At 40.8% G+C, this 26,672-nt stretch overlaps 1 protein-coding gene across 3 annotated transcripts in view; it reads left to right on the top strand.

Annotated features, from left to right (window-relative positions):
• The window catches only part of POC1A (POC1 centriolar protein A), an 83,118-nt gene that overhangs the window by 36,341 nt on the left and 20,105 nt on the right, over positions 1-26,672 (top strand). For all 3 annotated transcript variants that reach the window (XM_068694377.1, XM_068694375.1, XM_068694376.1), the window contains 4 exons: positions 874-989; positions 6,787-6,920; positions 16,428-16,496; positions 19,063-19,161. In XM_068694377.1, the coding sequence (XP_068550478.1) occupies positions 874-989; positions 6,787-6,920; positions 16,428-16,496; positions 19,063-19,161 (418 nt within the window). The remainder of the gene's footprint in view (positions 1-873; positions 990-6,786; positions 6,921-16,427; positions 16,497-19,062; positions 19,162-26,672) is intronic.

The raw sequence follows: 26,672 nt of genomic DNA, 5'->3' as shown, positions 1-26,672 counted from the left end.
TGTCAGGCCTTAAATAATAAGAACAGAGAAACTTGTTTTTGAAGATCTTTAAATTATTGTTTTCTTCCAGACTTATCAAGTGTTCTGTTGTTTGTTTGTTTTTTTTTTTTAATTGTATTCTGAGTTGAAGAAGTAAATTAAAGTAAAAGTGTGCTGGCAAATTGGTACTTCTATGCTTTCTTTCATCCTCAGAATGCCAAAGAGTTGCTCAAAAAAATCCTGTTCTATTCAGTTGTGGAATCAGGGATTTTTTTTCATACAAAATGTTGAGCTGCAGCAAAAGTTAATTTGTCCAGAAATACAAAATGAGTCTTTAGAGTACTGAGGTGGGACTGTGCCTAGCTTCTTGCTGTATTGAAAATTCAAGTACAAAGTTATGTTCTTTCCAGGTAACAAACAATTATATTAAGACAAATTCAGGCAGCATTATTTTTTTCTAGTAAGTTCAATGAGCACAGTAGTAAATTCAGTAGGTTGTATCTCAAAATTAGTTAAGAATAATAAGGGGCAGGGGGGGAGGATCCATGCCAATCTAGAAATCCTGTTAATTTAGTAAAGGGCATGTGTTATGCAGACCTTTACACTTTAAAATATTCCACAACTGGATCCATCAAATTTCCAGAGGCTTGTAACTAGAGCTCCTACACACAGATGTTATGCAAAACTTTGAAGACAGGTATGCTTAGATATGGTCCTGCAGTCTGCTTGGGGTTATAAGTAAGGTCTTGAGAGAAGTTTGCCAGTATGAATTTTTACATTTTCTCCTTTCCTTAATGTTCAGTGCATCACGATATAGTTTCCCTTCTTGAAAATACCTTTCTGATCTTCAGCAAGAATTAAATATAAACAGTTGGATTTAACTGCAATTTACAGGTTTGTGAATCATGTGGATTTTCATCCCAGTGGTACATGCATTGCTGCAGCTGGTACAGATAACACAGTGAAGGTGTGGGATGTTAGGATGAATAGACTTCTTCAACATTATCAAGGCAAGTTAAGATCTTTGAAAAACCTGACCATTCCATGTTTTAATATGGATTGCTCTGAAGCCCCAGTTCTCTCTCTCCTCACCTGCTGTTTTTTCAGAAGGGCATTGGCTTAGCTGTACCCAGGGAAGCCTTTCTTCACCAAACCTCATGCTTTGCTTTGTATTAGCTCCAAGACTGATTCTTGCAGATTGATTAGAGACGCTCTGTTCTGATTTTTCCTTTTCTGCCCACCATAAAAAAAAAAGGCAAAAAAAAAACAGCACTGAAATTGTCTCATATTGTAGGTGTGCATAGGTGTTACTTGCAATTCCACTTGGCTTTTATTTACCGTTCTTGAGGAAATAAAGTGCAGTAGAAAGAGTGTGGCCTTTGCCATCAAGTAAGTCTGTGAGAGAAATCCAGTGCATTCCAGCAAAGCAAAAAGTTAAATTTTTCATGAGAAAATTATGGAAAGTTAACAAAGGAAGGAAAATGAAAATCAATACATTGCAGTTCTAGACCATGATACGTGTTTACAGTTCCTTCTCCGGTATCTCCTTTTGGTTTTCATCTTCCAGAGTTGTTTTTGACCTTGTTACACCTTTAACAGGCTAGTTTGTCCTTGGAGTAGCTTTATATTTAGGAGTCTAGTTTTTGTTGTTTTTTAATCCTTACTTTCAAAATGTAATCTCCTCCTATTGCCTGTTCTTGTCAAACTGATCAGTGTGGCCATTAGTAGGGAAAGTAGGTCCTTTATGATTCCTGCAAGCTCAGCAATCCATATGTTCTGAAGCACTGTCTTCAATACAAAGAGTGCATCGAACTTAATTTTGTTAGCTTTTGTGAGGACCACTTCTGGCATGCAATAGTCAAGCAGATCGAAAACGGGACTGGAGCTCAGTATTCTGTTCTTTCTGCAATCCACGCCAGATAGCGTCAGTTCCTGCTGCTACAGCCTCACTTGTGAATGCCAGGCAAAAAAAGGCAAAATAGTAAAATATTTTTGCGGTTGATTTCTGCTAACTTCACAATTAAAAGGCAAAACCTGAACTTTAAATTAAAACAGTTGGACCTCCTGACTTTATTTAACTGATTGTTTTTCAAAGTGCTTTTGTCTATGTATCCCTTTACTCACAGGTCAATGAAAGAATTTGCATAGTCTTTCAGTGAAGGTTCCTCAGTTTCCATTACAATAGAAAGGCAGAGAAAGTGTTATCGTGGCTTAAGGAGCAGGGTGCTCCTTCTTGTGTTCCTTCAGTGACCTGTGTAAGACAGATTCGTCTTGTACATAAGAGTAGTGGGAGTTACTCATCTCAGAGCAAACACAGATGATTTGCAGGGAAGTCACTAACATTGTGAAAGTCCTCTGGATTCTGTGAAAGAGTACCTAAAAGCTTTGCAAAAAGAAGTTGGTGAGGATTAGGAACAGTCTGCACGTTTTGGAATCCTTTAGTAATTTTGCCCTGTGTAGTGGGCTGTTCTTTGCACATAGATGGAAACGATTATGGTCATCTAATCGAACCTTTAAGCACTGATAGTGACACCACCATTATTGAAACAGTTCTCTTCTTGGGTTAAAAAAAATATGCAGGCACAGGAATAAGGAATATGATCGTATCCTGGCTTCTAAACTGAAGGTTGTCCTCTCAAGTGTATTGCCCCTGTGGAGTCAGGTCAAATGGGTGTTGAACTCTTTCAACTTTAAAGCTGTTTCAGTTTCTTGAACTCTCATGTAACATTATTTTTATTTTATTTATTCAGTTATTCTTACGGACAATCACTTCTGGTTCTGATAATTAACAAAGTGGAAAATAGTTTTAAAAATTAACAAAGTGGAAATTAACAAATGTAGAGGACATAAAGCCTTTTGAGGACTGTTGTTTCAAGTCATTGTAATTGTACCTTGTAGTGGCCACATACCAGCAATGAATCGGTGAGGTGGATTGATAATGGGCTGGATGGCAGAGCTCAGAGGGTTGTGCTCAGTGGCGCGGAGTCTAGTTGAAGGCCTGTAGTTAGCTGTGTCCCCCAGGGGTCAGTACTGGCTCCACTATTGTTCAACTTCTGCAGCAATGACCTGGACAGTGGATGGAGTGCACCCTCAGTAACGACACGAAGCTGGGAAGAGTGGCTGATACCGCAGAGAGCTGTGCTGCCATTCAGAGGGACCTCAACAGGCTGCAGGATCGGGCCAGGAGGAACCTCATCAAGTTCAATAAGGGCAAGTGCAGGGTCCTGCACCTGGGGAAGGAATAATCCCAAGCACCAGTACGGGCTGGGGGCTGCCCTGCTGGAGAGCAGCTCTGCAGGGAGGGACCTGGGAGTTCTGGTGGACAGCAGGCTGACCGTGAGCCAGCAACGTGCCCTTGTGGCCAAGAAGGCCACCAGTATTGCCACCAGTGTTGCCAGCAGGTCAAGAGGTAGTCTTCCTGCTCTGCTCAGCCCTAGTGAGGCCCCACCTGGAGCACTGTGTGCAGTTCTGGGCTCCCCAGGACAAGAGGGACACAGAACTACTGGAGTGAGCCCAGAGGAGGGCTACGAAGATGATGAGAGGACTGGAGCAGGTGTTGTACAAGGACAGGTGGAGAGAGCTGGGCCTGTTCAGCCTGGAAAAGAGGAGACTGAGGGGAGACCTCATCCGTGTGTATCAGTATCTGAGGGGAGGGTGTCAAGACGCTGGAGCCGGTCTCTTTTCAGTTGTGCCCAGCGACGGGAGAAGAGGTGACGGGCACAAATTGAAGCACAGGAGGTTCCAGCTGAATATGAGAGGGCAATTCTTTACTGGGAGGGTGACAGAGCACCAGGACAGGGTGCCCAGAGAGGCTGTAGAGTCTCCTTCTCTGGAGATCTTCAAAACCCACCTGGCTGCCATCCTGCGCAACATGCTCTGGGTGATCCTGCTCAGCAGGGGGTTGGACTAGATGATCTTTGGAGGTCCCTTCCAAACCTCGGCCATTCTGTGAATGCTAAAGTGTGATGCTTTGTGTAGTAACTATTGTTAACTTGTGACCTTTATCAATACTTGTAAGTGCTTTCTGAAGTCTTGCTGCTAAAATAGGTGCTGTGTTCAAACACCCAAATAGTGTCAGACTGCCCTTCAACCTAATTTATCAGCTTCTCAGCAGTGGCAAGATCTGCAGTGCGTGTTTCCGGCCACAGCATAGCTTGGCTCAATTGTGACCTCTTCTTGCTTTCCACTTACTGCTATTAAATTGTCCAAGTCTAATGCGGTTCAGGTTTGACTGCCAGGTTTATTTCTGTCTTGGAGTTGTATATTTCCCATATAACCCACCCTTTCTGTATTTTAGTCTGACACTCTTGCTATTGAAGCGATTTTTTCCTGTAGTGTTGTTTTTAACAGCTACAGTGTAAGTCCTAATCACGTACTAAATTTTGAGCTAGAAATAGCCATAAAAGCCAAAGAAATCTAAATCGGCAGTGGTAGTTGTATGCAGGCACTTCATGCACTTGCAACTTCAAGCTGGTGCATTTGTAACATGGAATGGAGATGTGTTTGCAGACTGCTCTGTAAGGGTTTATGCACATGCCTGCTGGCTGAATCTGATTTAGTTTTGTGGCTGTCCCACTAGAGGGCATCTCTTGCCTCTGTATGGGCTCACGCTGCCTGATTTCAAGGGAATCCATTTTAAAGATGAAATTGCTTTGAGGAGTTAGTAGATAAGTAGCCCTGCCACTGGCTCTTGCATGTTAAAGCTTGGTTGTTTTCTAAAACTGATGTCTTTTAGCTATGTTGCTCCTGTTAGCAGAGCTTGTTCCTACTGTAACATTTGTAAAGGGAAGTTGGAAGTAGAATGCAAACTGTAAAACTCCTTGTATGGAGTGTTTTTTTAGCAAAGTAAAGGATCTCTGGTCCCATTTACTGTATAGGAGAGTAGATGATGCTTTATTCGCTCCTCTAGTTGATGCTAACTATTTTTGTACAGCAAATAAACACCTAATTAAAATGGTCAGTATTTATTCCCTAAAGATTTTGCTTCCTATGCAAGTGGGATGCCCTGCACACAACTTCGCAGGGCTGTGAAAACAGCTTTAACCTGCTTTGTCATTGCTGTTTCAAAAGAGCAATTGACCTGTGTCTACACTTCAGACAGAGCTGGGCGATGGGCATCAGTCTCTGGGACCGTGGCTGTCTCAAGTACATGCCTTTTTTTCCTTTTTTTTCTGGTTACTGAGGTGTCACTACTGTACAGCCAGTGCCTGTATTGCAAGGCTCAAGACAGTTTTGTTCAGCCCCTCAGTAGGTTGGCATGACTCAATTTTCAGTAGCTGACCTGTGCAGGTAACTCCTGAGCCCAGGAGCAGTCCCTTACCTGGCCGTTATTTTTCTAGGGCTTGGCTGGTGGAAGGGCAGGCTTGTGGCAGTGGGAGACACTTCCTCGTGCTGCGCCTGGTCTATCGGTGAAATAAATGAAATTTTGAATTTTGAATAAATGAAATTTTGGTTTGGTGGAAGGAAGATGAAGTTTTCTCTGAGCTTGTGGCAGCCAAGAACTGCTTGGGCACAGAAGCTGCGACTGCTTACATGGCAACAACCTGTGTGAGTTCTTGACATTGTGAAAAGTTTTTTGGCAAAGCCAGAAAAACTTAATTCACTGTCTGGAGCTTAGAGGTTGTATCTTTATCTTAATCAGTTTCTGGTGTGATTCCTTTTAGGACTTGCTTTAGCTAACAAAATATGAACTTACCTGCATCTGAATATAGACAGTAAAGGGCTGAGCAATATTATAAATTGCTCAGAATAAAATTTTCAAAGGAGTGTATTTAAGAGCTCTTTAAGGATAAAAAGCTCAATATGTACTTTTTCTCCTATATAAGGGTGGGAGGGATACTGGGAGACCTACTGGGAGACCTTGTTTGATACAGGCAATATTCACCTACAGGAATAACTGATGAGAAGTTACATGTGTTGAGTTACGGTTTTTTGTTTGTTTCCTTTTTTTTTTTTTTTTTAAAAAAAAAAACTATCTGGGGGGATATTTCCTAAGAACTGAAGCTGAAGTATCTAGTGCTTGAGAGTTTGAAAAGTAGATATGTTCTATGCAGGGGAAGGGGGGAATAGGTGGTGCTAGTGTCTTTAAAATCGTATTTTGGGTGAGTATCTTTAGCAGGCAGTTTGGATATGAAAAGTAGACCTGACTTAAGAAAATATAAGTTTAGTGTGGGGCTTGTCAAGGGAGGCTGCGTTAGTAGTAGTAGATTCAAGATGGAACATTCGGAGGGCGTTCAGTATAATTAAGAACAAATGGATAGTTAAAATGCTCTTGAGGCACAGCTTTACTGTTCTATGTCACATCAGCTATGCGTATGTGAAGTACTGCATGTTCTTACAGATAAATAAGCACAATAGCTTATTTTGTGAAAGGTGTTTTTTTGGGGGGGAGTGGGGAAGTCCTACATTTGATAGATGTTTAATGTTCTATTGAATATAAAAGTGTAGTTTGACTGTCTTCCTAGAGCATTTTCTTTATCTCTGTCACAAAATCATATAGTTCACTTGTGCATGTAGTTACATTTTAGGGCTACACTTGAAGCTTTTATAGTCTTATATCTTTTAGAAGAATTGGAAAGCTTCCTTTCTCATTTCAGCAAAGTTACACCTATCTTTACAAGAATTTGAATACTGCCCTTGTTCTCCAATGCTTTGAAGACTTTTGTGGAATGTTTCCCCCCTGATAATTTTCCTGTTAAACTTTGTAACAGAAAATCGGAATGTGTTTGTACTTTATTTTATTCTTTTGCCTTGGGCTTATGTAAACTGGTCTGGGTGATTATTTGTGTACGTTTTTTCTATCCTTAGTGCACAGTGCTGTGGTAAACAGTCTTTCCTTTCACCCCTCTGGAAATTACCTGGTTACTGCTTCCAATGATTCAACTCTTAAAATTCTGGACTTGCTGGAAGGAAGACTTCTGTATACTCTTCATGGTCACCAGGTGAGGAAAAGCCTTTCATACAGTGACATACAAACCCACAATGTACTGAGCAAATCTGTGCTCGAGCCTTAGATTTCATCCTTCATATCCAAAAATCTTTTGAAAACTTCCTTGCTTATTAAAATAATAACAGTGATAATAATGAAAACCTTTGAGGTCAGTGTTTCGGAGGGAAGGCATATGGGGAGGTAAGGAGATAAGGCAGGAGTGGAGAGGATAAGGAAACGAGACAGACAGGGAGCTTCAGCACTGAGGATGCGAGCCTAAGACTGAAGGGACACATCAGTGCTGTGCTCCAGACTCTAACCCTGTCGTGTAGTCTGTACTGCAGCTCAGACTGTCTCCTTCTCTAAAGAGGTGCAAACAGCACTTGGCATTCTGACGTGTTGTGAACATAAATGCTGTTTGTCTGACAGGACACTTGCAAACAGTAGAGGTAACATGGAGGAGATGCATTTTGGGATGTTATTTGGGCACACGTTTCCATTTTGTTAGTTGACTGAATTAAATAATTGAAGGTGATAAATGCTGCTGGCTGGGTAAGTTTAACTGATTGGCCTATTAGCATTATGCTGCTGGATGTGTTGCTTGTTAGGTTTATTATATGAATGCTTGGAGCTCTCTTTTAAAATGGTAAATGGAAATAAATAACCTAATTTCATTGTCCATATTAAGTGGGGCTCAAAGTCATGAAAAAGCAAACCTGTTTTAAAGATTCCCTTTCTAAAGGGACAAAGAACAGACATTCCTAATCTACCTGTCCCTCTCGTGTTATTGAGGCTGTTTTGAGCCGTCAGTACTAGCTGGGGAAAATCACAGCCAGAAGCTGTTGGAGGCGTGGTTCTGATCATTAACGGCATCTGTGTAAGCTGCAAAATTGATAATTCTGGCTTCTTGTGGCTTCATGTTTAGTGATTGCATTGTCTGATACCTAAAAAAAAAAAGTTGAAGCTGTTCTGCAACTTCTCTCTTATAGTGTATTAGTAAACTTCTCTTCTTTTTCATGATCTTAATGAGTAAAAGTAACAGTCTCATACTTTAAAACTCTACTTCAAGACAAGATCTGATAAAACTGACCAAAGGGTTTAAATGCTCAAAAGAATGAGACAAAGATACAAAGAAGATAATAAATACTGAGTATCCCAACACATAAACCTCATCTGCATAAAACTTTCTTATTTTCAAAACTAGACTGTGTAGACAGGGCTGCAAGGCTTTTACCTGTTGTCTTAATCTCATTTTCATATTTGTCCCTTGCATTAGTTGGTTATGCAAGTGCTTAGGAGGTAGCTTTCTGGAAAAGGATAAGTCTGGAGGGACAGTGGATCTTGATACCTTTAATTCTTCTCTTAGAAGGTGATGTGGCTGGTTATTGTTTGGTTAGAGGCTGAACCTGCTTTCCATTCCTTCCTCCCTTCTAAACTTCTCACAGAGTGCAGTTGCACAAAAAATTGCTTTGAGAATCTGAAATCGATTTTGGTGATGAAAGTGTTCAGAATTAGGCAGTAGGAAATCCCTTTAGACTGATGCTCTACTGAACTCAGAACTTCTGCAAAATAACAGTTTATTGAGTTGTCTGTTCAGATGTAGGGTTAAAGCTCCTTCATTCTTGTTCCCCATAGTTTGCTATCAGTGAGGTAACCAGGAGAGAGTGCCAGATGTTACCAAGCTGGCACTGGAAGCACTGTGACAGCAGCCCAGCTGAGGGGTTGTTGCCATTTTAGGATTATATCTCTGTTAGTCTGGAAACAAGTAGAATTATAAAAGTGGCTGGCAGTGCTTTCTGGTCTTCTTTCAGGGTATTACATTAAGGTGAGGTGGGTATAGAACCAGTCCTGGCATTGCCCTGTGGGCTGGCATTCACTCTGCTGATACGTCCTGTATTGCTGTGGGAGTTTTAATGCCTGATTTTACAGATACATCTTTTACACTTAAAGCTTGTGGAAAACTTTGCTTTGTTCACAGTAACCAACCCGCGGGGACAACATGCAGTGCTTTCATCAGAAGATACTGGGGTAGATTCCTCTGCTGGCTGCTTCTCTAGCCTGCTCCTCTGGCATATAACTGGGGGCTATGTGATACTCAGGGCTTTTTCCTCCAGGCTCACCGTGATTTCTGCCAGTATCTGAAAGTGGCTAAAAATGAAGTGGGGGTGGATTTTTCTGGTCATTAAGTAGATTTGCCTTTTTAAGCGAGGGTTGTGGGTTAGTCACCAAATGAACAGCCTGTTCTGAAGACATTCTTGAGTTGTGACTTTGTGTGGGTGACTGTGTTGGTCCTTAGTTCTTATCCTGACAGCTGACTGCTGTTATGTTGTTCTGGGAAGGCTGCATGCAAGCGGACACTTGAAGGAAAAAGTCTTAAGGTTCTTTAGACATACTCTGACGCAACTGCTGGAGCGCCAGGATTTTGTTACCAGCTGATTAGCTGTAGTTTACACAGGGAGGATTGCCAAGTTTACATTGCTGTCTTTTAAAATTGTAATGGAGCTGGCCGCGGTGTAGCAGAAGGATCATTAGAGATGGGAGCTTGCAGCTTGGAGCTGACATCTTGCAGCTGTGGAATATCATTCTGAACCGTGCTGCATATTTTAGTTCTGGAGTGCTTGGGGCTGTGAAGTACTATTGCCTAAGCCCATACAGATGAGGCACGGGGTTGGTATGTAAGTCCACCTCTGGTACTGAATCATCGTGGAGGAACAGAGTGTTTGGGGGGTGTAAGTCACCTCTGGATAGTTGCTGGAAAAGAGCAAGTATGTACACGGTGCTGTCTGCCTTTTGGGATGGTTTGATTGGAGCTTTTCCAGACGACTTCTGTAGTGGAATGGATGGAAGTTCTTGGTAAATATTTAGAAAACATCTGCATGGTTGTATTTATAAATAGGAAGCCAGAAAATGCAAAGTTACAGTTCTCCGAGCAGCCTTAACTTGGACCATGGAGTAGCTGCATTCTACCTACCTGGGTGGCATAAGTGCTCTCTGCTTTGCTGGTTAACTTAAGGGCAAGATCTGAGCAGGTGTTTTTGTTTTGTTTTGTTTCTTAACTGAAGCTTTCAGGAATTGAAAAGCTGCTGGAGATGCAATTCCAAGGTGCCAGTATGTTGGGGAAGCAGGACTGTTTTTCCCCGTGCTGAGCTGTAGCACACCTAACTTGTGGTGGAGGAAGGCTCTTATTGCCATTACCACCTCCATCCTTTGTCCTTTTCTCCTTAATTCTCTTTCCCTCTCCCTTTCTCTCCTTTGTGCTGTCACCATCCTTGTGCAGTTTCCAGGAATCCACCTTTCTGTAGCTAAACTTTTTTTTTTCCCCTCTTGTTCTTAGCGTGTGGAATGCAGATTCTTTCCATGCCCCCTATCTTTTGCCACCCTGTACCCACTTGGGGACAATACTCTGCTCTGCACCTCCTGATTTGCCAGTATATATTACCATCTCCTCTCTCCATGTTGTCTTTGGGATATCCATGCTGTTTGTAAAAGACAACAAGCATCCCTGTCTTTTATAACTTTTTTCTCCATTTTTTTCCCTAGCTCATCTCTTTAAGATTTGGATTTTCCTGTCTGATGCTTCTTCTGCAGGATATGTATTGCATCCTGTACCAGGCTGTGAAATACCTGTGTTAGGTGTCACGTTTTATTACCTTTACTGCCCCTTCTGCTTCTTCCTGGCTCTGCCTTCCTACCTGAATTCAGCTTTCTTCTCCAGACCCATCTTTCACCTTTTCCGTGGGTCTTCATAGCTGGGTGTTCCTTGCTGCAAGCAAGTCTATCATTAAACATGAGGTTTTTGCTCAGTGCTCTCTCCTTACTAGAAGGCCTGTTAATTTGAATCAGCCTTCAATGAACTCTCTTCTTTGATCTCCGCTGATGACACCAATAAGATGGTCAACATGTCATCTCGGACCGTCTATGCTGTTTGATGCTCAAATGCATTTATCTGTGTTCTCACCCACTCTTGGTGTTTTCCTAGTTGTCCTGATCACTTTTTCCATCTCCTGCTCCTCTACCCATTGTCCTTTGCAGGTCCATCTGTTTGCCATCTTCCTCCCGTGCTGTGGAGCTGTTGAAAGCAATGTGAGCAGTGGCAATGACCGCCCTGTTTATTTTTCATTCCTTGAACTGATTATCTCATGCCTGGGATTCCAGCATGCATTTAGCTGCCTCTGATCTGTTCCTCAGACCTCATCACCATTCACATCTCCTTTTTCCTCATTGCATTAGTTCATTTGTTCCAAGAGAGTTTGAATGAATGTACTGGATAGTACATTCCCTCTTTTCCCTGTGGCAGCTGGAGAAGCAGCTCTCCTTGAATTAAGTTACTCACTTCCCCCAGTTATGCCTTGTACCCACTCTTGGCATCTCCCTTAATCTATCTGGCTCTTGTCTGGTATGCATTATTTTCTCCCAGATTAAAAAACTAATAACAAGATTAAATAATTCTGCCAGCATTGTTGACCCCACTTGTCTCTCCAACCACCTCTCTGCTATTCCTTTCATCTTGAAGAACACGCATCATTACATGTCTTTCCTCTGGTTTAATCCTGGACCCGTTCCAGCCTGGCTCTTTTTTTCCTTTTGTTACTCTCAAGCCAAAATCTTAGCTCTGCTCATAGCTGAAGCTGAGAAGTCTGTCCTCTCTTGACTTAAATTGATAGTGTTGGCCCTGCTGTTGTTGAAGTCATGTGTCCCCTTTCCTTTACTGGTTCTACTGGGGAGGAAAAGCTTTCAAGAGGGCTTTTTCTGTGATTGTGTGCTAGGTTTGGGTAGATGGTACCCATTTACCTGTGTTCTGCATGTAGGTGTGACCCTCTGCTTCACACTTATTTCCATTTCTCCAAACTAAACTCCTGGCCTCTTTCTTCAGTATTTCTTTAGTGATCTGTTACTTAGCTTCACTTTTTGAAAGCTTATTGTTTCAGGGATGCTCGTCCTGGTGTGTCTTGTTATGCTTTTGTCAATTGTTACAGATGCTACCATCATCCTGCCAGTCATTCAGAGCTGTTCTTCTGTGTCCTGCCTTCAGATACCATCCCTTTAGACAATGCAGGCAGACTACATTAAAGGCATTCAGAATAATTCAGAGTATCTTTTCTTAAAGCTGCACTTTGTTTTGCATAAGCTGGTCAAGATGGATTGCTGGAGCAATAAATGACATGTGATCATTAGCCCTGATCTGTAGGAAATGGGAGAACACAAAGATGGGAAAAGAAAAAGTAGTTGCTGTCTCTTGGGGGTGGTCTGCACATAAATTAGATTGTGTAAGATGCTGTGCCTGCCCTTTCATACCGATGGAGGCAGCTGAAAGCAGGATGGCACCTGGAGTTTCAGCTACCATGCTATGGCTGTCTCATCTTGCCCAAATCTTGTTCATTGGGATCTTGTCTGCAAAGGACTAGGTTTGATCCCGTTATCATTCCTTTTGTATGGCTTTCTCTTTTTTTTTTTCTTTTTTTTTTTCCATGTAAGTATGTGTGTTTCCCGGTTTCTCTGCTGCATCCATTGTGTGAGATGTTTGTTCCTTTCAAGGCTCCCTGGGGTTTGTCTCTACCCTTCCTGGTGCTGCTCCCTTAGCGGAGGAGATGAGTTGAATATTGATTGGTGGTGATGTTCTTCCCACTCAACAATTCCAGTGAATGACTTTTTTCTCTTTGTACTTTTCCTCAGGCTTCCTTCAGTTCTCTCCCAGTATCACCAAAATCTATTAGTTCAAACTCTGAGGTGCACAAAAACCTGACAGTTTTCATGTTGGTGGTGTCCTGAGGACTAAATAAAAATGTTTTCTACTGCTACCTTGGTGTCTTGGTATCAGCAACGGGAGCTCCTGAACCTTAAGGGCATTACGAGAAGGTTGCACCCCACATCTTCTAGCTGCATGGGAAATAAGCCTAAAATTCTTCCTACAGCTTGGCTAGAGGAATATGCAACTGCTGCTTTTTGCCATTTTTAATGCAGACAGTAAGTTTAAAGGAAAAAAAAATCTGAAGGAGGCTTGAAGGAGACTTTAAATTCTTCAGTCTCCAGCCACGTACCTGTTGTCCAGGACTGCATCACAAATATATTGTATCTCCACCATGCTTACCTGGAATGAATGCAAGCTGGGCTATGCATAATCGCTGGCTTTTTTACTATGCGTGACTTTTTCATGTTTGTTTAAAAAGTTGATTTAAAAGAGTATTTAACAGTTTAAATATTTGGCAAATTATTATTTGTATGTTGCTATAGCAAACCTGTTACATCTGGGGGGATTGCTGCAAGTACATGTATCAAAAAGACTTTTCACGTAATTTATGTCAGCAAATCTGGAGAGGGTGTTGTGTCTATCGACTTGTTTGTTCCTCTTCTTTCAACTTAGAAAGGCACATTCAGCCTTTGATATCAGTTTCTATTTCGGGAGGAATGTGTTCTGCTCTACTTCCTTTTTTTCTTTTTTTTTTTTACCCCCCCCTTCAGAATGGCATGACTTTGGAGTCAGTTCAGTGCCTGTTTTGATGTGATTTTTATTGTGCAAAATTTTGACTAAATGCACTGAAATAGGTAGACTGATTAAAAAACAATTCACAAATATACACCTTTTTTCCAGTGTTCTACACTTTGTCCTGTTCCTGAACATTTTGTCTTAGGCAAGGTCTTGAATGGTTTCTTTCCCTCCTGATCCTTTCTGGTTTATTAGTTAGAGCTCAACTTCTTTATTTCCAGGGGCCAATTCTTTAAAACACAGCATCTGATACCCTGACAGTGCACCAACAGCATAAATTGTTCCCTTCTGCTACATTTCCCACTTCATTCAAAAAACTTTATCTTTGAGCAGTTTTGACCCCTGTGCAGTTCTCTGGCTATGCACTTGTTCTGCTTCCTCGTCTCTTGTTTTTCCACTTACTTTAGAGAATCTGCATTCCTGGTGTGGTCAGAGAGCTGAATGGTTGGAGGAAGTGGGTGGGAGAAGGCATCAGAAGCAAGTTTTGTCTTGGCTGAGTGGTGGCAGTCTCTTGCTGGAAATACCTGCGGTATTTAAGCTTGATCATCCAAGACAGCATTAGTTACACTAATGATTGTGCGTGCACTTTGAAATTGCTGCTACAAAATCAATTCTGGCAAGATGTCTCCAGAACGAGATCTTCCTAATGGAAGGCTTCAGGAACCTTTTGAAATTACTTGAGGTGAAATGACAATATAGAATTACCTTAGTGGCTTTTTAAGGAGGCTAAAACTCTTCACACCAGGCACGAACACATTGAGACACAGGATTACTGGCATTATCTTGTGCCAGCACATTTGAAAGCACGGTGGACTGTAGGACAAACGTTGCAATGACAGTTGGGCATTTGTCCTGAATGTAATCATTACGTATTTGTCAAGCTTCAGGATTTATAGTGATGCATTTGTTCTTCTTAGTATTTTTTTTTTTTAAAGTAAAGAATAAAGGGAAACCAGAAATAAGCTGGATCTGGGATTCCTGTGCAGTGCCTTTTGGGAAGACGTGAACTCTTATTAGAACAGTTCATCCTTGTAACTTGATGTAGAGTGAGGAGAAGCTTAGAACAGTCTGCAAGACAATGGGTTTAGCAGTTGACATAAAACCTCCTGTCTGGATCCTTGCCAGTTTATTCTAACCAGAATAGTTTGTGGTGCCTGTGCTCAAACAAACTTATCGATTTCCCAGCTCTGTTTAGCTGCATGTCAGAAGATGCCTGCCTCATCCTTCCTGTGTGCTTCCTCCTTCATTTCATGCTTGCTTAAAGGTCGAAAATGCATTAAAATAAATGCATGGTGTGAGATGCATGCTTTTGCTCAAGTAGTGCTTTAGCAGTCAGTACTATTTAAAGTCTATCAGAAATGACTTTATTTTTATTTTTTTTTTTTTTTAAGTGCAAGGCTTCTTCAAAATGCCAGAGCCTGTGCTGTATGACAGTGATCCTGGATGCATTCATTCTTGCATCTGTTCTCTAAAACTATTAGGAGAAAAGCTGTTTTAAGCCAGCCTTCTATATTTCACTTAGCAGCATGACAACTATCATAAGCCTGCACAGATTGTAGCTTGTAGCTTAAAAATGCAAACAACTGTGTGTAAGGAGTGCCCGCCTGCTTCTTGCATTCTCCAGTGGTGCTGCAGGTACCTGTTCGTGCTGCTCTGCTGCTGTCTGCCACTCTTCTGCCCCCTATTCTTCTTTGCAGTGCTCCTCAGAAAACTGTGCCTTTTTTTTCCTCCTGTGCTGAGAACCATGATCTTGTACTTCGTGGATTTTTGACAACCAAGTCTCCAAGATGAATTGGATTCTGCTGTGAGTCTTGTGCATTCGGTTATTCTGCTTGTACAGATTCCTTGATTTGAAATGCCTCTAACCTTGGCCAAATTAATTGATGCAAAGTGATTGGTTTGGCTGATAGCATGTCAGGCATGTTGTGAAGTTACATCGTAGTGGAATGACAAGAGCTTTAAGTCTTGGGTCTTCTGTAGGGAGTAGCTTACATGGAATATCCTATAAATACATAGGAGACCAGGTGATGACTAAAAACAAAAAACTAACAAAGAGAAGGAAAACATCCCTTTCCTTCATGATAGAGCTGATTGTCTTTCATCTCTTGCATCTCATCCCACCTATTGATCAGTCATGTGTTATGCTGTCCCTTAGTGGCAGCTGCTTATTTTTCAAAGACAGGCTGTTGGGGAAGTGTGCAGAGAAAAGATGTGATTTTTCCAAGGCAATTTTATTTCACACAGTGGTCTGTGAAATATGTTGTCTTGTGCTGTCAGGGTCTTGAAGATTTTTGGTAGTTCTTGACGTTCTAGTCCCTGGAGCTATATGGTTATGGGGAAATCTTGGTTTAGTGGGTTTTTCATTCATGTTTCTAATAATCATGGTGTGAAGAGGAGCTTGGAAAACAAACTCTGAAGGCTTGGCAGTTTGGGGAGTGGTAACTCCATCTTTCAGGTTCCAATTTCTAAAAAAAACTTGTGTTTTTATGAGGAATGGCTTATGTTTTGTGAATGCTCAGAACTGTCAGTAGCTGGAGTATTTTTCTTCTCATAGTCTATCAGTGCACCATTTGATGCAGAGCTGGGTGTGTCTGTGTTTGTAAACCTCCTTTTCTACTTCGAACCTTTCCTTTGGGTGTCTGTGCTTAACAAAACTCAGTTTCACCAATTCTTAAAAGATTTGAGCATTAGGAAATGCTAATTCTAAAGGGAAGAGGATGACTGAGGGGAACACGGGAAAGGCTGAAGCTGTAAAACTTGGCTTGTTCCTCGCTCTGTCTCAGTGCTATGGGTATTGAAGAGTGAGTATCTTAAACTGCAGGCAAAAATACGGGGAACAATAAGTGCCAGCAAGCTTAGCACATTAATTGTGGGCTGTTTACCTGACAGAGAAGAGCAGTTGAAACTTGGTCTTTAGCCTGCTGATATTAAAAGAGAAATACTTTGTAAAGGTATAGTAAATAGAGCTTGTAACACTTTGTTGTTTTTCTTTTTTCCCCACTTTTTTTTAAACGCTTCTTTTAAACTTATTCACAGGGTCCAGCCACCTGTGTAGCGTTTTCAAGAGCGGGAGACTTCTTTGCCTCTGGAGGTTCTGACGAACAGGTATGTCACTGTTTTCATGTGATAGTTATGTGCCCTGTTACTGTGTTTTAGGCATCTTACTGCTTTCAAAGAGAGGAAAAATGGTATTTAGAAGAGAAAAAGAAAGTGAAAAATATTAAGCATAGAGTTTTCTATCTGAGGAAATGAGGTGATGATTCCCTGAATGCTCTCCCAGAGCCCATTGATCTAAAGGGCAAGGTTGTATTTCATGTTCCTCAGGGTTCTCCTCCCTTAAATCTGTCCTTTCAGTTTTATTTCAGAGGCTGTGGCTAAGCCATCTCCCCAGATGGCTTTGAGTCTGATCGGACATGAACGTAGGCTGCAAGTCTTTCTGGTGGTGGGAGGAGCTGGTGCAAAGCTGTGCTGATGCTGCAGTTACATGGCTTTCTGAGTCAGAGCTGGACTTTTCTCTGAGCTTCATTTGTGCTCTGGGATTGTCTAGGTGTGTCGTGCTGCTGTAAAGTGCTTTTGTGGACATAGCAGTTGTCTCTTCCTTTTGCTTTTGCTTTTGGATTATAATCCTGATTCACATTTGTTTAAAAGCTCCAGGGTTTTCTTTTCTGTTCCCTGGGAGAAAGCAAAAACATATCCAATACATCCAGACCATGCTGAAATGAGTTGCATTTTTTTTAACGTATATTTTCAGCATACTATCCAGGAAGAAACGAAACCAGTCCTAGGCCTGTAGTTCATGACAGTTACATGATCTACTGCATTTTAACTCCATTTTATGCTAAGATAGGTGGCATAGCTTACCATCCTGTCTCTTTAATAACACCTTTCTTTTTCTTAAAAAGATTTTAAACAGGCTATCTCAAGAGAGACATTTCTAGTGTTGTTTTTTTTTTTTCCCTATAAAATTACACAGCGTTTACTCTATTAAGGTTTGCTCTTGAAGTGCTTATCTAACACAAGGAATAAGTATGCATTTTCTGCTCTTGTTTCTTTCTCCTGAAAGAGCCCTAGTGTGATGTTGGAAGCTGCAGTTACACTGTAATTCATTGTTATTTATTTTCTATAGAAAACTTCTTAGAAATTCTATTTTTGTTGTTGATTTCTAGTCATAGCCAAGAATGTTTTGTTTGTTTTTATCTTGAGAGGATGTGTTAGCCTATACTTTTCTACTGTGTAAATTTCTTTAGACTTTTTTTCTTTTTTAATTGGGTCCTGTTTATCTTTCATTCGGTTGGGATTTTGTTACAGAGTAATGGCCATTGCAAATGAGGTTCATTCTTTCTCCTCAAAGCATCTCCTTGCATTGTTAATTAAGAGACTAAATAGCAATGCTTCCCTAGAAGCTGTTTTGTAAAGGTATATTTATCGTGTGTGTTCATGTTACTGACATTTTTGGCCATCAGTACCATCACAGCTCAAGGTTGCGTGTATTGCTGAGTGCATGTATTGGGAATGTTGGCTTTCCTGGACCTAGCTTTTGTGAAGGAATTGCCTCTTTCCTCTTGGGTTGATATGTGAAAATGTAGGCAATGCTTCCTTTTGTGCATGGAGAAAGAACTTTCACATACATGTATGTATTAAAAACAGCATTACTCTTTGTGTATAAGATTTTTCTCTGGAATAGATCTCATCAAACACTAGCTTTCTGGATCCAGGAGAAATATGAGAACTAATGACAATAATCAAGAACATCTCTAGAGGTCAGAGAGAAAATGTCTAAATCCCTTCATAAACAACATGTAGCCCGTCTGAAAAGGCATGTTTACTGAATAGAGTAGAATAGTTCAGTTGGAAGGGACCTTCAAAGTTCATCCGGTCCAACTAGCTGACCACTTCAGTTCACTGACCTGTAAAGCTGTCAAGAGATGGTTTGTCCCATAACAGCATCATGTTTTCCTTTTACGCAGCTGAATGGCCTTACTGGTTCACTGTGCAAGTACAAAAAAGTCTTTTTACACTTCACAGAAGGCGGGAATGAAACCCTGCAAGTGAAGCATAAACACATATGTTTCTGTTAACCAAAATGAACTGATCAGATTCATAGATGTCTTTCAGACTTCTGAAATAGTTGATTGATGCTCTTAAACTTTTTTGACTTACAGAGTGTCATTGGTAAGGATTTTACTCCATAGATTTGCTCTTGATATGTTGAAGTGTTTTTTTTTTTTTTTTTGTATTAAAAGCCCAGTTGTAACTCCTCATCTCTTCTGAAATAAATACTGCGTTATGAAGAAAAGATGCCTTTAAGTCAGATTTAATTTTGGTATTTAGCTGACAAACCAGCTCAAGATCTCTAGCGTTAATCTCAAAGTACTAATCTTTCCTTTTCATCAAGATGTTGCTTTGAAGTTATCTAGGTAGCTCTGTTTTCATGATGTTCCTGGCTCTTGGAATGTTGGAAGAGATCACTTTCCCACTGAGAATTAAGCTCTATTCAGTAGCATGTTTACAAATAGCAGCTCTTTAACTTGATTGATGGCAAAGCTTTCTTAGGTAAGCCTTGTGTGTAGCTGCCTTTTCTTCTCTGATGAGTTGACAAAATTGACCTGTAAGCTAATGTGGGTGAAAAGTTTTAATAGACACAACTTAGCCACTTGCCTTTCTTCTGCAGGTGATGGTATGGAAGACTAATTTTGATGCAGCAGACTATGGTGAAGTGCTGAAAACACAGAAGTCTGGCTCTAGTGTGGATGGGACCTATCACAGTCTGGTAGGTCAGCATGCAGAAATTCCGTAAGGTTCCTTTCTGGAACATTTCCTACAACTTGAAAACCATGTGACTTGATTTCAGGTGTTTGAGCTACAGAGCTGTCTTTTTCCTTGGTATTAATTTGAGTTGTAAGATGTCTGTTATTTCCCAGTTTGGTGTTGTTTCTGGTTTACGTAGCTATACTTACCTCATAGGAATATTACATATAGAGAGAAATAAATTTAGTGCATACATATGCATTTTTATTAGCAGACTGCATTTAGGAATGTGTGGTAGGCTTGGACAACGTTATACACCTCCATCTCTCCTTGCCCACCCACCCCCCAAAAATAAAAAAAAAAAAAAGCATGGGTGTAACAGGTAAAAGCAGAAAGCAAGCAAGCAAGCTGAAAATAGATGTTCAGAATATCTTTTCATTGAGAGCTAACAAAGACTAAAGAAACCTCTGCGGAGAGACGTAATGCACAGGAGAAATAGGTGACACGTTGTATTAGAGCTTTGTTCCTGCCTATTTGGAGACATCAGTTCACATCCGTTCCCTGAACCACATGTGAAGAGACATTTGAGTTCTGACTGTACCTAATGGATGAATTCATCAGCTGAATAATTCAGAATGATGCGCTGATCTAAGTGAAGCATTGATGTTACACACCTTGTTAGATATCCATTACAAGATTAACCCTTTGAAGTTGCTGCCATCCCAAGTTCTGATTTTTGCACATTGTGAAATGCATTCAAAACACACTTGAGTTTTTGTATTGTCTTAAAAATCTTTGGATATTTTTGGTATGTTCAAGTATTACTGCAGGATTCTGAAATATGTTATTACTGTGACAATTTTAGTACGTCTGGTTCAACATGGGTTGGAAGCTTAAAAGTGGGTTGTGAATCAGTAGGTTTATGCTTATGTGGTATGCCTTAATTGAAAGCTGAGCTTCTAACAGTCATCTCTTGCTCCGTGGCAGTATCTGAAATTTTATCAATTTAGATACCCTTTCCTGGGCTACTAAAATATGTTCTCTCTTAAATATAATAGTGTTTTTACTTGATAGAACCTCAGTCTGTTGCTGGAGGTGTTGGAATAGCCATGGTATTTTGACAAACAAGGTTTGTGTGTAACTTGCTGTATAGCTCCAAACCCGATGCCTTATGATGTGCTTTGTCAAGAGAAGCAATAAAAATTGGAGGATACTGGTGCTAGGTGGGAAGGACAGAAAGGTCAGGATCAGTCGTGGAAGGAGACGGAAAGTCCACAATAATCCTGTCTAGCTTTGGATAAGACTGATATCTTTCTCTTTGTCTTCTCCAGTGTCCTAACTTTTAAGTTATGCAGGCTATGAAACTAACAGTCCAATGACCTCTTTGTTTATTAGCTCATTGAACTGGACTAACTTTGAACTCTGTCAGTTTTAATTTAAGATACTTGGCGTAATATAATTCTGTGTTAAAGCGTAGAAGAGAGAGCCTTTATGGAAGAAGTGCTTTTTCAGTTCATGATATTAAAAGGAGTGACATAAACAGTGCAGACGAGGTGTCCTCTAACATGAGGTGATGGTAACTTTACCCCCATTTGTACTGCTGTTATTACCAGTGCATATTATCCAGTAGTAATTTAACGCAGGGGGATAGGAAATGCCTGATCTCTTCTAAAGCTTAGTCATTGGTATAGAACCTCTCAGCAGATGATGTGATATGTATTGAAAGTAGCTGTTGAACTAAACCACTGAGCAGTGACTCACCCCCTTGAATGTTGGTCCCTCTGACAAAACTGTTTCCCTGTGAGAGGAGGGTTTACCTGCCAAAACCTCTGATGGATGCTGATGGGACCCCTTGTGTGCTACCGACAGGTGAGTTCGTGCCACGTGGTGGTAGCTGGCCAGGGTTTTCTCCACTTGCACTCTGTGCCCATGGGAAGCAGGACACCACAAAATCTTTGAAGGTTTGTGCCAGGTGCTGTGTTTTTACAGAGGGCAAAGTGAATCCATGCTGAATCACATGGAAGAGATGTGCTTTGATCTGGGGACCTGAATTACTTCAGAGGAGTGAGCCACCCAAATGAGCCCTTTGGCTTGGGCATGCAGTGTGGGAGCAGCTGTTCCCAGTGGCAGTACTGGAATATAAAAGATGTGGGAAAGTTACCGTGTTATGGCAACTTCTCTAAGTTCAAACTGAGAGTGGTAGTCAGTGGGATTCTTCCCTCCTATTTACTCCTTGGCCAAATGTGGTGTTACCTTTCAGTCTGAACAACATAAACGAGGCTCCCAGTAGACCTGCTGGGTTAGCTGTGAGCATCTATAGGGGCTTTTAAATTAAACCTTTGACAGACTCTCATGAAATGGTTGGGAGCGTTGCTCTGCTTTGAAAGTGTGGTGCTGCTTTGAGCTGCTCTAAAGGAGTGAAGTTCCTGTGCTTGTCTCATGTTGCACTGTGGTCTGTGATGCCAAAGTAGTGAAACTTTTGGTTCTGTTGGCTGTATTGTTTCCAGAGCAATCGCAACATGCAGAAGCAGAGCCTGCATCTGGTCTCTGTTAATGAATGGCTCACTGTGCTCGATGAGAATGGAAATGTAAAGTATGACTCGTGCTCAGTGCTCTTGAATTTTTGGTTCTTAAGAATGCAGTGCTTGAATATTAACACAGTTATTGCTAAAAGTTAGAGGAAGGGTAAACAATGTAGTCTGCCAGCTTGTTTTGAATATCCTAAGTTTAAATTTCAGATTGATACAAAATGTTCTTAGCTATTAAAAAAGAAGCTAATCTCTCCAAAAATAGCTTGGCTTATTATTCTGAGGAATGTAAATGTAACCTGAACATGGAAATTTTGACTCTGTAAGAAATTGTCCACTCATGGCAGCCTAATTCTTTTCTTCCAAGTGAAGGTCTTCGATTTTTTTCTTTTAGAAATGTGTTATGCCGGGCTGTTTTTGAAGAGTACCGCTACAGCTTAGTGCAAGACTTGTATTTCACTATATATTCAGCTTTAAAAGTGCTTCCTTTCTATTTTGAGCCAAATGCTGCCTTTTTAAGTTATGAAGTAATTATTTTGATGCATTTTGTGTAGCTGAGGTCAGTATTATTTCTCCCGGCTCTCTCCCATCAAAAAGACTTAAAACAGCAACCTGTAGTTTTTAATTTCATACTGAGGTCATCCTTTCCTTCGATGGAAAGGGAAACTGCTTTATTCTTCTCTACTGCTGTGTTAGTGTACCGAGATCCTGCTTCTGGAATAAGCCTGAGATTTTGCAGATGTTCTTTTAAATGTAGTTACGTGCCAAAAGCATGTAGGTTGTTATTCATTTTCTGTACCCCTAAAATATATGAACATTGTTTTTGACACATCTGAGTCTGTTTTCACCTTTTCCTTAAGGCAAGGATGATAGTTCTCAAAAAAAAGAGCTTATGCTTTCTTGTATGGTGTAACTTTATTTTTTTCCTGAAGTATTGTGAAAGCATGGATACTAACCAAAGCTGCAGCTATATAAAAACATTGTTTTGTATTCATTTTCTTGTAGGGAGAGTCAGACTTGCATGCAAGCACTAAGAACGAAGAACTGAATGCAGATACAGAAACTAGTCATTGAGATGGATAGGGAGAAAAGAAGAATCCTAAACAACCTGTGGGATAAAAGAGGCATGAAAAATCCTGTCAGGGTTGGTGAGCTTGAAAACAAACTTGCTCTGAAACACTCTTCATTTCAATATGCAGGTGGAGACTGAAGCCTTTAGAAGATGCTGGTTTCTCAGGCAGTTGGTTAAAGTTCATTATGAATCAGGGTATTGGGCTTGTTTGCAGCAATAGGTGTGAACTTCAAAGTTGCTCTGCCCACCTGCTTGTGTTTTCTGTAAATACATGAGGCTTGGAAGATGCAGCTTGCTTTGAAAGTAAAAATACTCTGTGCACGGGCTATTGCAAATGAAAGAAGGCCATGATGGGCAGGAATTATAGTTATGGCTGTGGTGTAAAACAATAAACACTAAAATGTGATATAAAGAACACTAAAGCTGTCGGAGGTAAATAGTAAATAGGTAAATAGTAAATATATGTTAGTACAGATGTGAGAGATTCTATATGTTAGATCAGAGTTATGATATCCCTGGAATGCTTGCTGACAAGATATAAACTAGTAATTGCTGCTACAAAGTGTTGCCTAACTGCCTTGAAAACCTAAGTTAAGGGTGAGCACTCCTGATGAGCTCTGCATGAAGCTCATGGGAGGAAACCAAGTCTTATAGTCCCGTGTCTTGATTTATGTGTTTGCTTTGAGCTGGAATCTAAGTACAAATAAATTTATGTTTTAATCCAAAGTATTGAGCAGTGAGGACCTAAAGGAAATGCAGAATAAGAGGCATAGATTTTCTCCTGTAGTTTCATATGTGTGGGCTCTTACGATTGTCCTGGGGTCACAAACTCTGAGCATAAGGGTCTGTCTGTATGAAGAATTGTGCAGGATCAGATCAAAGGACTCTAAAATCTGGTACGTTATGGAAATATTTACTTAATCCTACTATTTGCTCTTTTTGGAGAGGGTGGATAAATGTTTTATTTTGGGTTTTTGGTGGTGCTGTTTTTTTCCCCTCAGATACAAGGGAAGCTTCATACAAAGCTTTGCACGTGCAGTTACAGCCAACACGAGTATACATTAACATTTGTTTCATTATGTGACAGATTTGCTGCTATTGTTTGACTAATTCCAAGAAGACTATGTATGGTAAAGTGTTACGATCAAATGCTGAACAGTTGATGTCACATGGGCACTTAGAAAGTGCTTGGGTATTTATCTAAATTTGTACACTCACTGAAATTGATGGATAAAAAAAAATATGCATGAGCTAAGTTGGTAAACGTTGTTTTTAACATGATGTTGTGGAAAATAGGAAATAGTAATTGATGGAGAGATTCTTTTTTTGATCTTAAATATAAATACAAATGTGCCTTCTATGATTCTATGTTGTAAGTCCTTGTGCCAGGTACTACAAGGCAAAGAGGGACTGCTGAGGAGACTTTCCACCTCAGCCTCTGACCCTTTTGCCATTGCATCAAACTTTTCGAAGAAAAATACTCCAAGAGTTGTTCAGGTTGTAGAACCTCAGAGGCAAAGCAGTCTTTAATGGGGGAAGGAGGACTTCGGATGTCCAAAAGGCAGTCTGCGAGTGCTGTGTGTGGCTGGTGAGAGGTAACCAGCACGGCAGAACATATAGGTGGTGATGGGAGGTGTTTCTCTTGCCACCTTGGTTGTGCGTTCTGCAGCCATAAAACCCAAAGATACACTGTACGTGGATGCAGTGTTAGTTTTAATGAGAAAAGTTGTAAATGCGAAAGCGTTTTGGTTTGGAGGTAAGCTGTAGGATAAGGTCAAATGACAAAGCCAGCAAGTGTCAGAGCTACCCTTGCTCAGAAAACACAGCTTAGTTCTCAGCTCCCAGCATGATGCTGAGAACTGCCCACGGGAGTAGTCCTTTTCTCGGACAGTTTGGGAGACCAAAGTCATGTGGGCGGAGAGGCAAAATCGTCCTCTGTCACTCCTCTGCCAGGAAATCTTTGTGTTTTTTAAAAGGTCACGTGCACAAATGTTCTAAATATACTTAGCTCCTTAGAAGATAGATGGTGCCCTATTGCAGAGTTACCAAAATCAAAGGCTAATGACATAGCAGACTTAGTGAAGATTGGGAAGAGCAGTGCTTCAGCGGAAAGGACTTCTAAACAAACGATAAGTAGCCCATGGCTCTTCATGCCTTTTGGCTAAGATGATAGACATTTAGCCCCTTTTCTACGCTTCTTTTTTTCCATGAGGCATTGGATTATGCTTAGTTCCTCAATGTATATTTTTCCAAAACAGACGGGAGACAAATGCCTTGTTGTAGTGCGGGAGACTTTGTACAGAGACTGTCAGTTCAGTGTGCCTCTCCTGCATTTTGACTGGAAAGTCTTTCCTGAACAAACTAGAGCCTGAATAATTATCAACTACAATTAACTTCAGCCTGAAGAAAGAGGAGATGTGCCCTTATTTTGCTAACTACACAGACTTTGATGCATCTTCAATATTGTTTATGCTCTCTGGGAGGTAATTTTTTGTTTGACAAGAAATTGCTACAAAAACCTGAGATCTGACAGTGGTGGTAAGTCATAAATTTTCTTAAAGAAAAATGTGTGAAAACAATGATCTGATCATTGATCATCAGTCAGCTCTCTGGGGCCTATAGCTGAACTTCCTAACCCGTCTCCACCTCTCATTTGCTTGTTCCCTTCTGCATTTGGTGACCTTGGGTGCCTTTGGTGCTCAGCCCATGGTCTCCACGCTGCCTGCAGCAGTTCGGTCTGTCACACAGTCATTCATTGTGTAAATAAATTCCTCCTGAATTACTCAGGGGACAGATGTGGTTTTTCTTCTTTTGACCTTTTGGCTTCCAAATCAGTAACTATCTCTAATTTTGACATCCTTTAATACTTACAAATACTTCTGTACATTTATTTATTTATTTGCTGTGAAATTCCCTCCTGGGAAGGCACGGCTGGAGCTCTGTGCAATTGCATGTGAATGTGTTTCTGTTTGCATCTCCTCCACCTCTTCCTATTTATATCCTTATTCTTATGATTTGTAAGAGAGGAATCCTATCTTCAACAGCAGGGGATCATCCTTCAGATTAAATGTGGCCTGTAAATTGATTTTTTTTTTAATTATTTTATTTTTTCTGATCTTCTTGTCACTTTGTTTGTCCCTGGATGTTTTTCTACTCCAGGAAGCTTTAGCCTGCTATGTTGTTGTCTTCCTCTTGGAATATGGAGATAGATTATTTACTTAAAAGAACGACAGTGATGACTTCTCAAGATAAGTTTCTACTGCTTTCTACACTGCTCTGCTGTCCAAGCAGAAGCTTGATAGGGAAGGGCAGGAGTCTTACTACAACTAATCCCAGGATATTAAGGAGCTCTTCCCTGCATCCTTCACAAGTGGTGCAGTTGCAGGTGATTGCTCATAGCTGACGAATTTTCACTCTTCCTTCACTTTTTGTTGAAGGGAGCCTGCTCATGGAAGCCTATTGCAATCTGAGACCCCACGTTTTTGCAAGTAGACATAGGCTCAATAGGAACAGAGCCCTCTCATACTCTGTTTCGGTTTGTTGCTGCTGTGTGAAACTGTTTCTTCTCAAGCTGGAGGGTTTTGCCTTTATGTTGCTCTTTTCCCCTGGAAACACTTGTGTTTTGCTTTTCCCTTCATCTGGTCAATGTAAACAGGGAATGGCGTGCAGGAAAACAAATCAAAGCTCGCGTTCTTCTCCATTTTTGTGTTTTAACATTTTTTATACGTTACTTCAGGCTGTTCATCAGAGTTCTTTCATCTTGTCTTGAGGAAGGTCTTGGTTAAGAAGAAAAAACAAGATATCAGCGCCCTCAGCTTGGTTTTCCAACAGGATCTGAATGATGGCAACAACCTGCAACAGCTCTGCCCAGTAGTGGATGTGAGCAGCCATGCTGCCACAGCTGTTACCCTTAGTGTTCTGGTTTAACGAGAC

The sequence above is a fragment of the Anas acuta genome, chromosome 11 (assembly GCF_963932015.1).
Source record: "Anas acuta chromosome 11, bAnaAcu1.1, whole genome shotgun sequence".
NCBI lineage: Eukaryota > Metazoa > Chordata > Aves > Anseriformes > Anatidae > Anas > Anas acuta.
The sequence above is the reverse complement of the archived record's forward strand: the minus strand, read 5'-3'. Positions and strand labels throughout refer to the sequence as shown.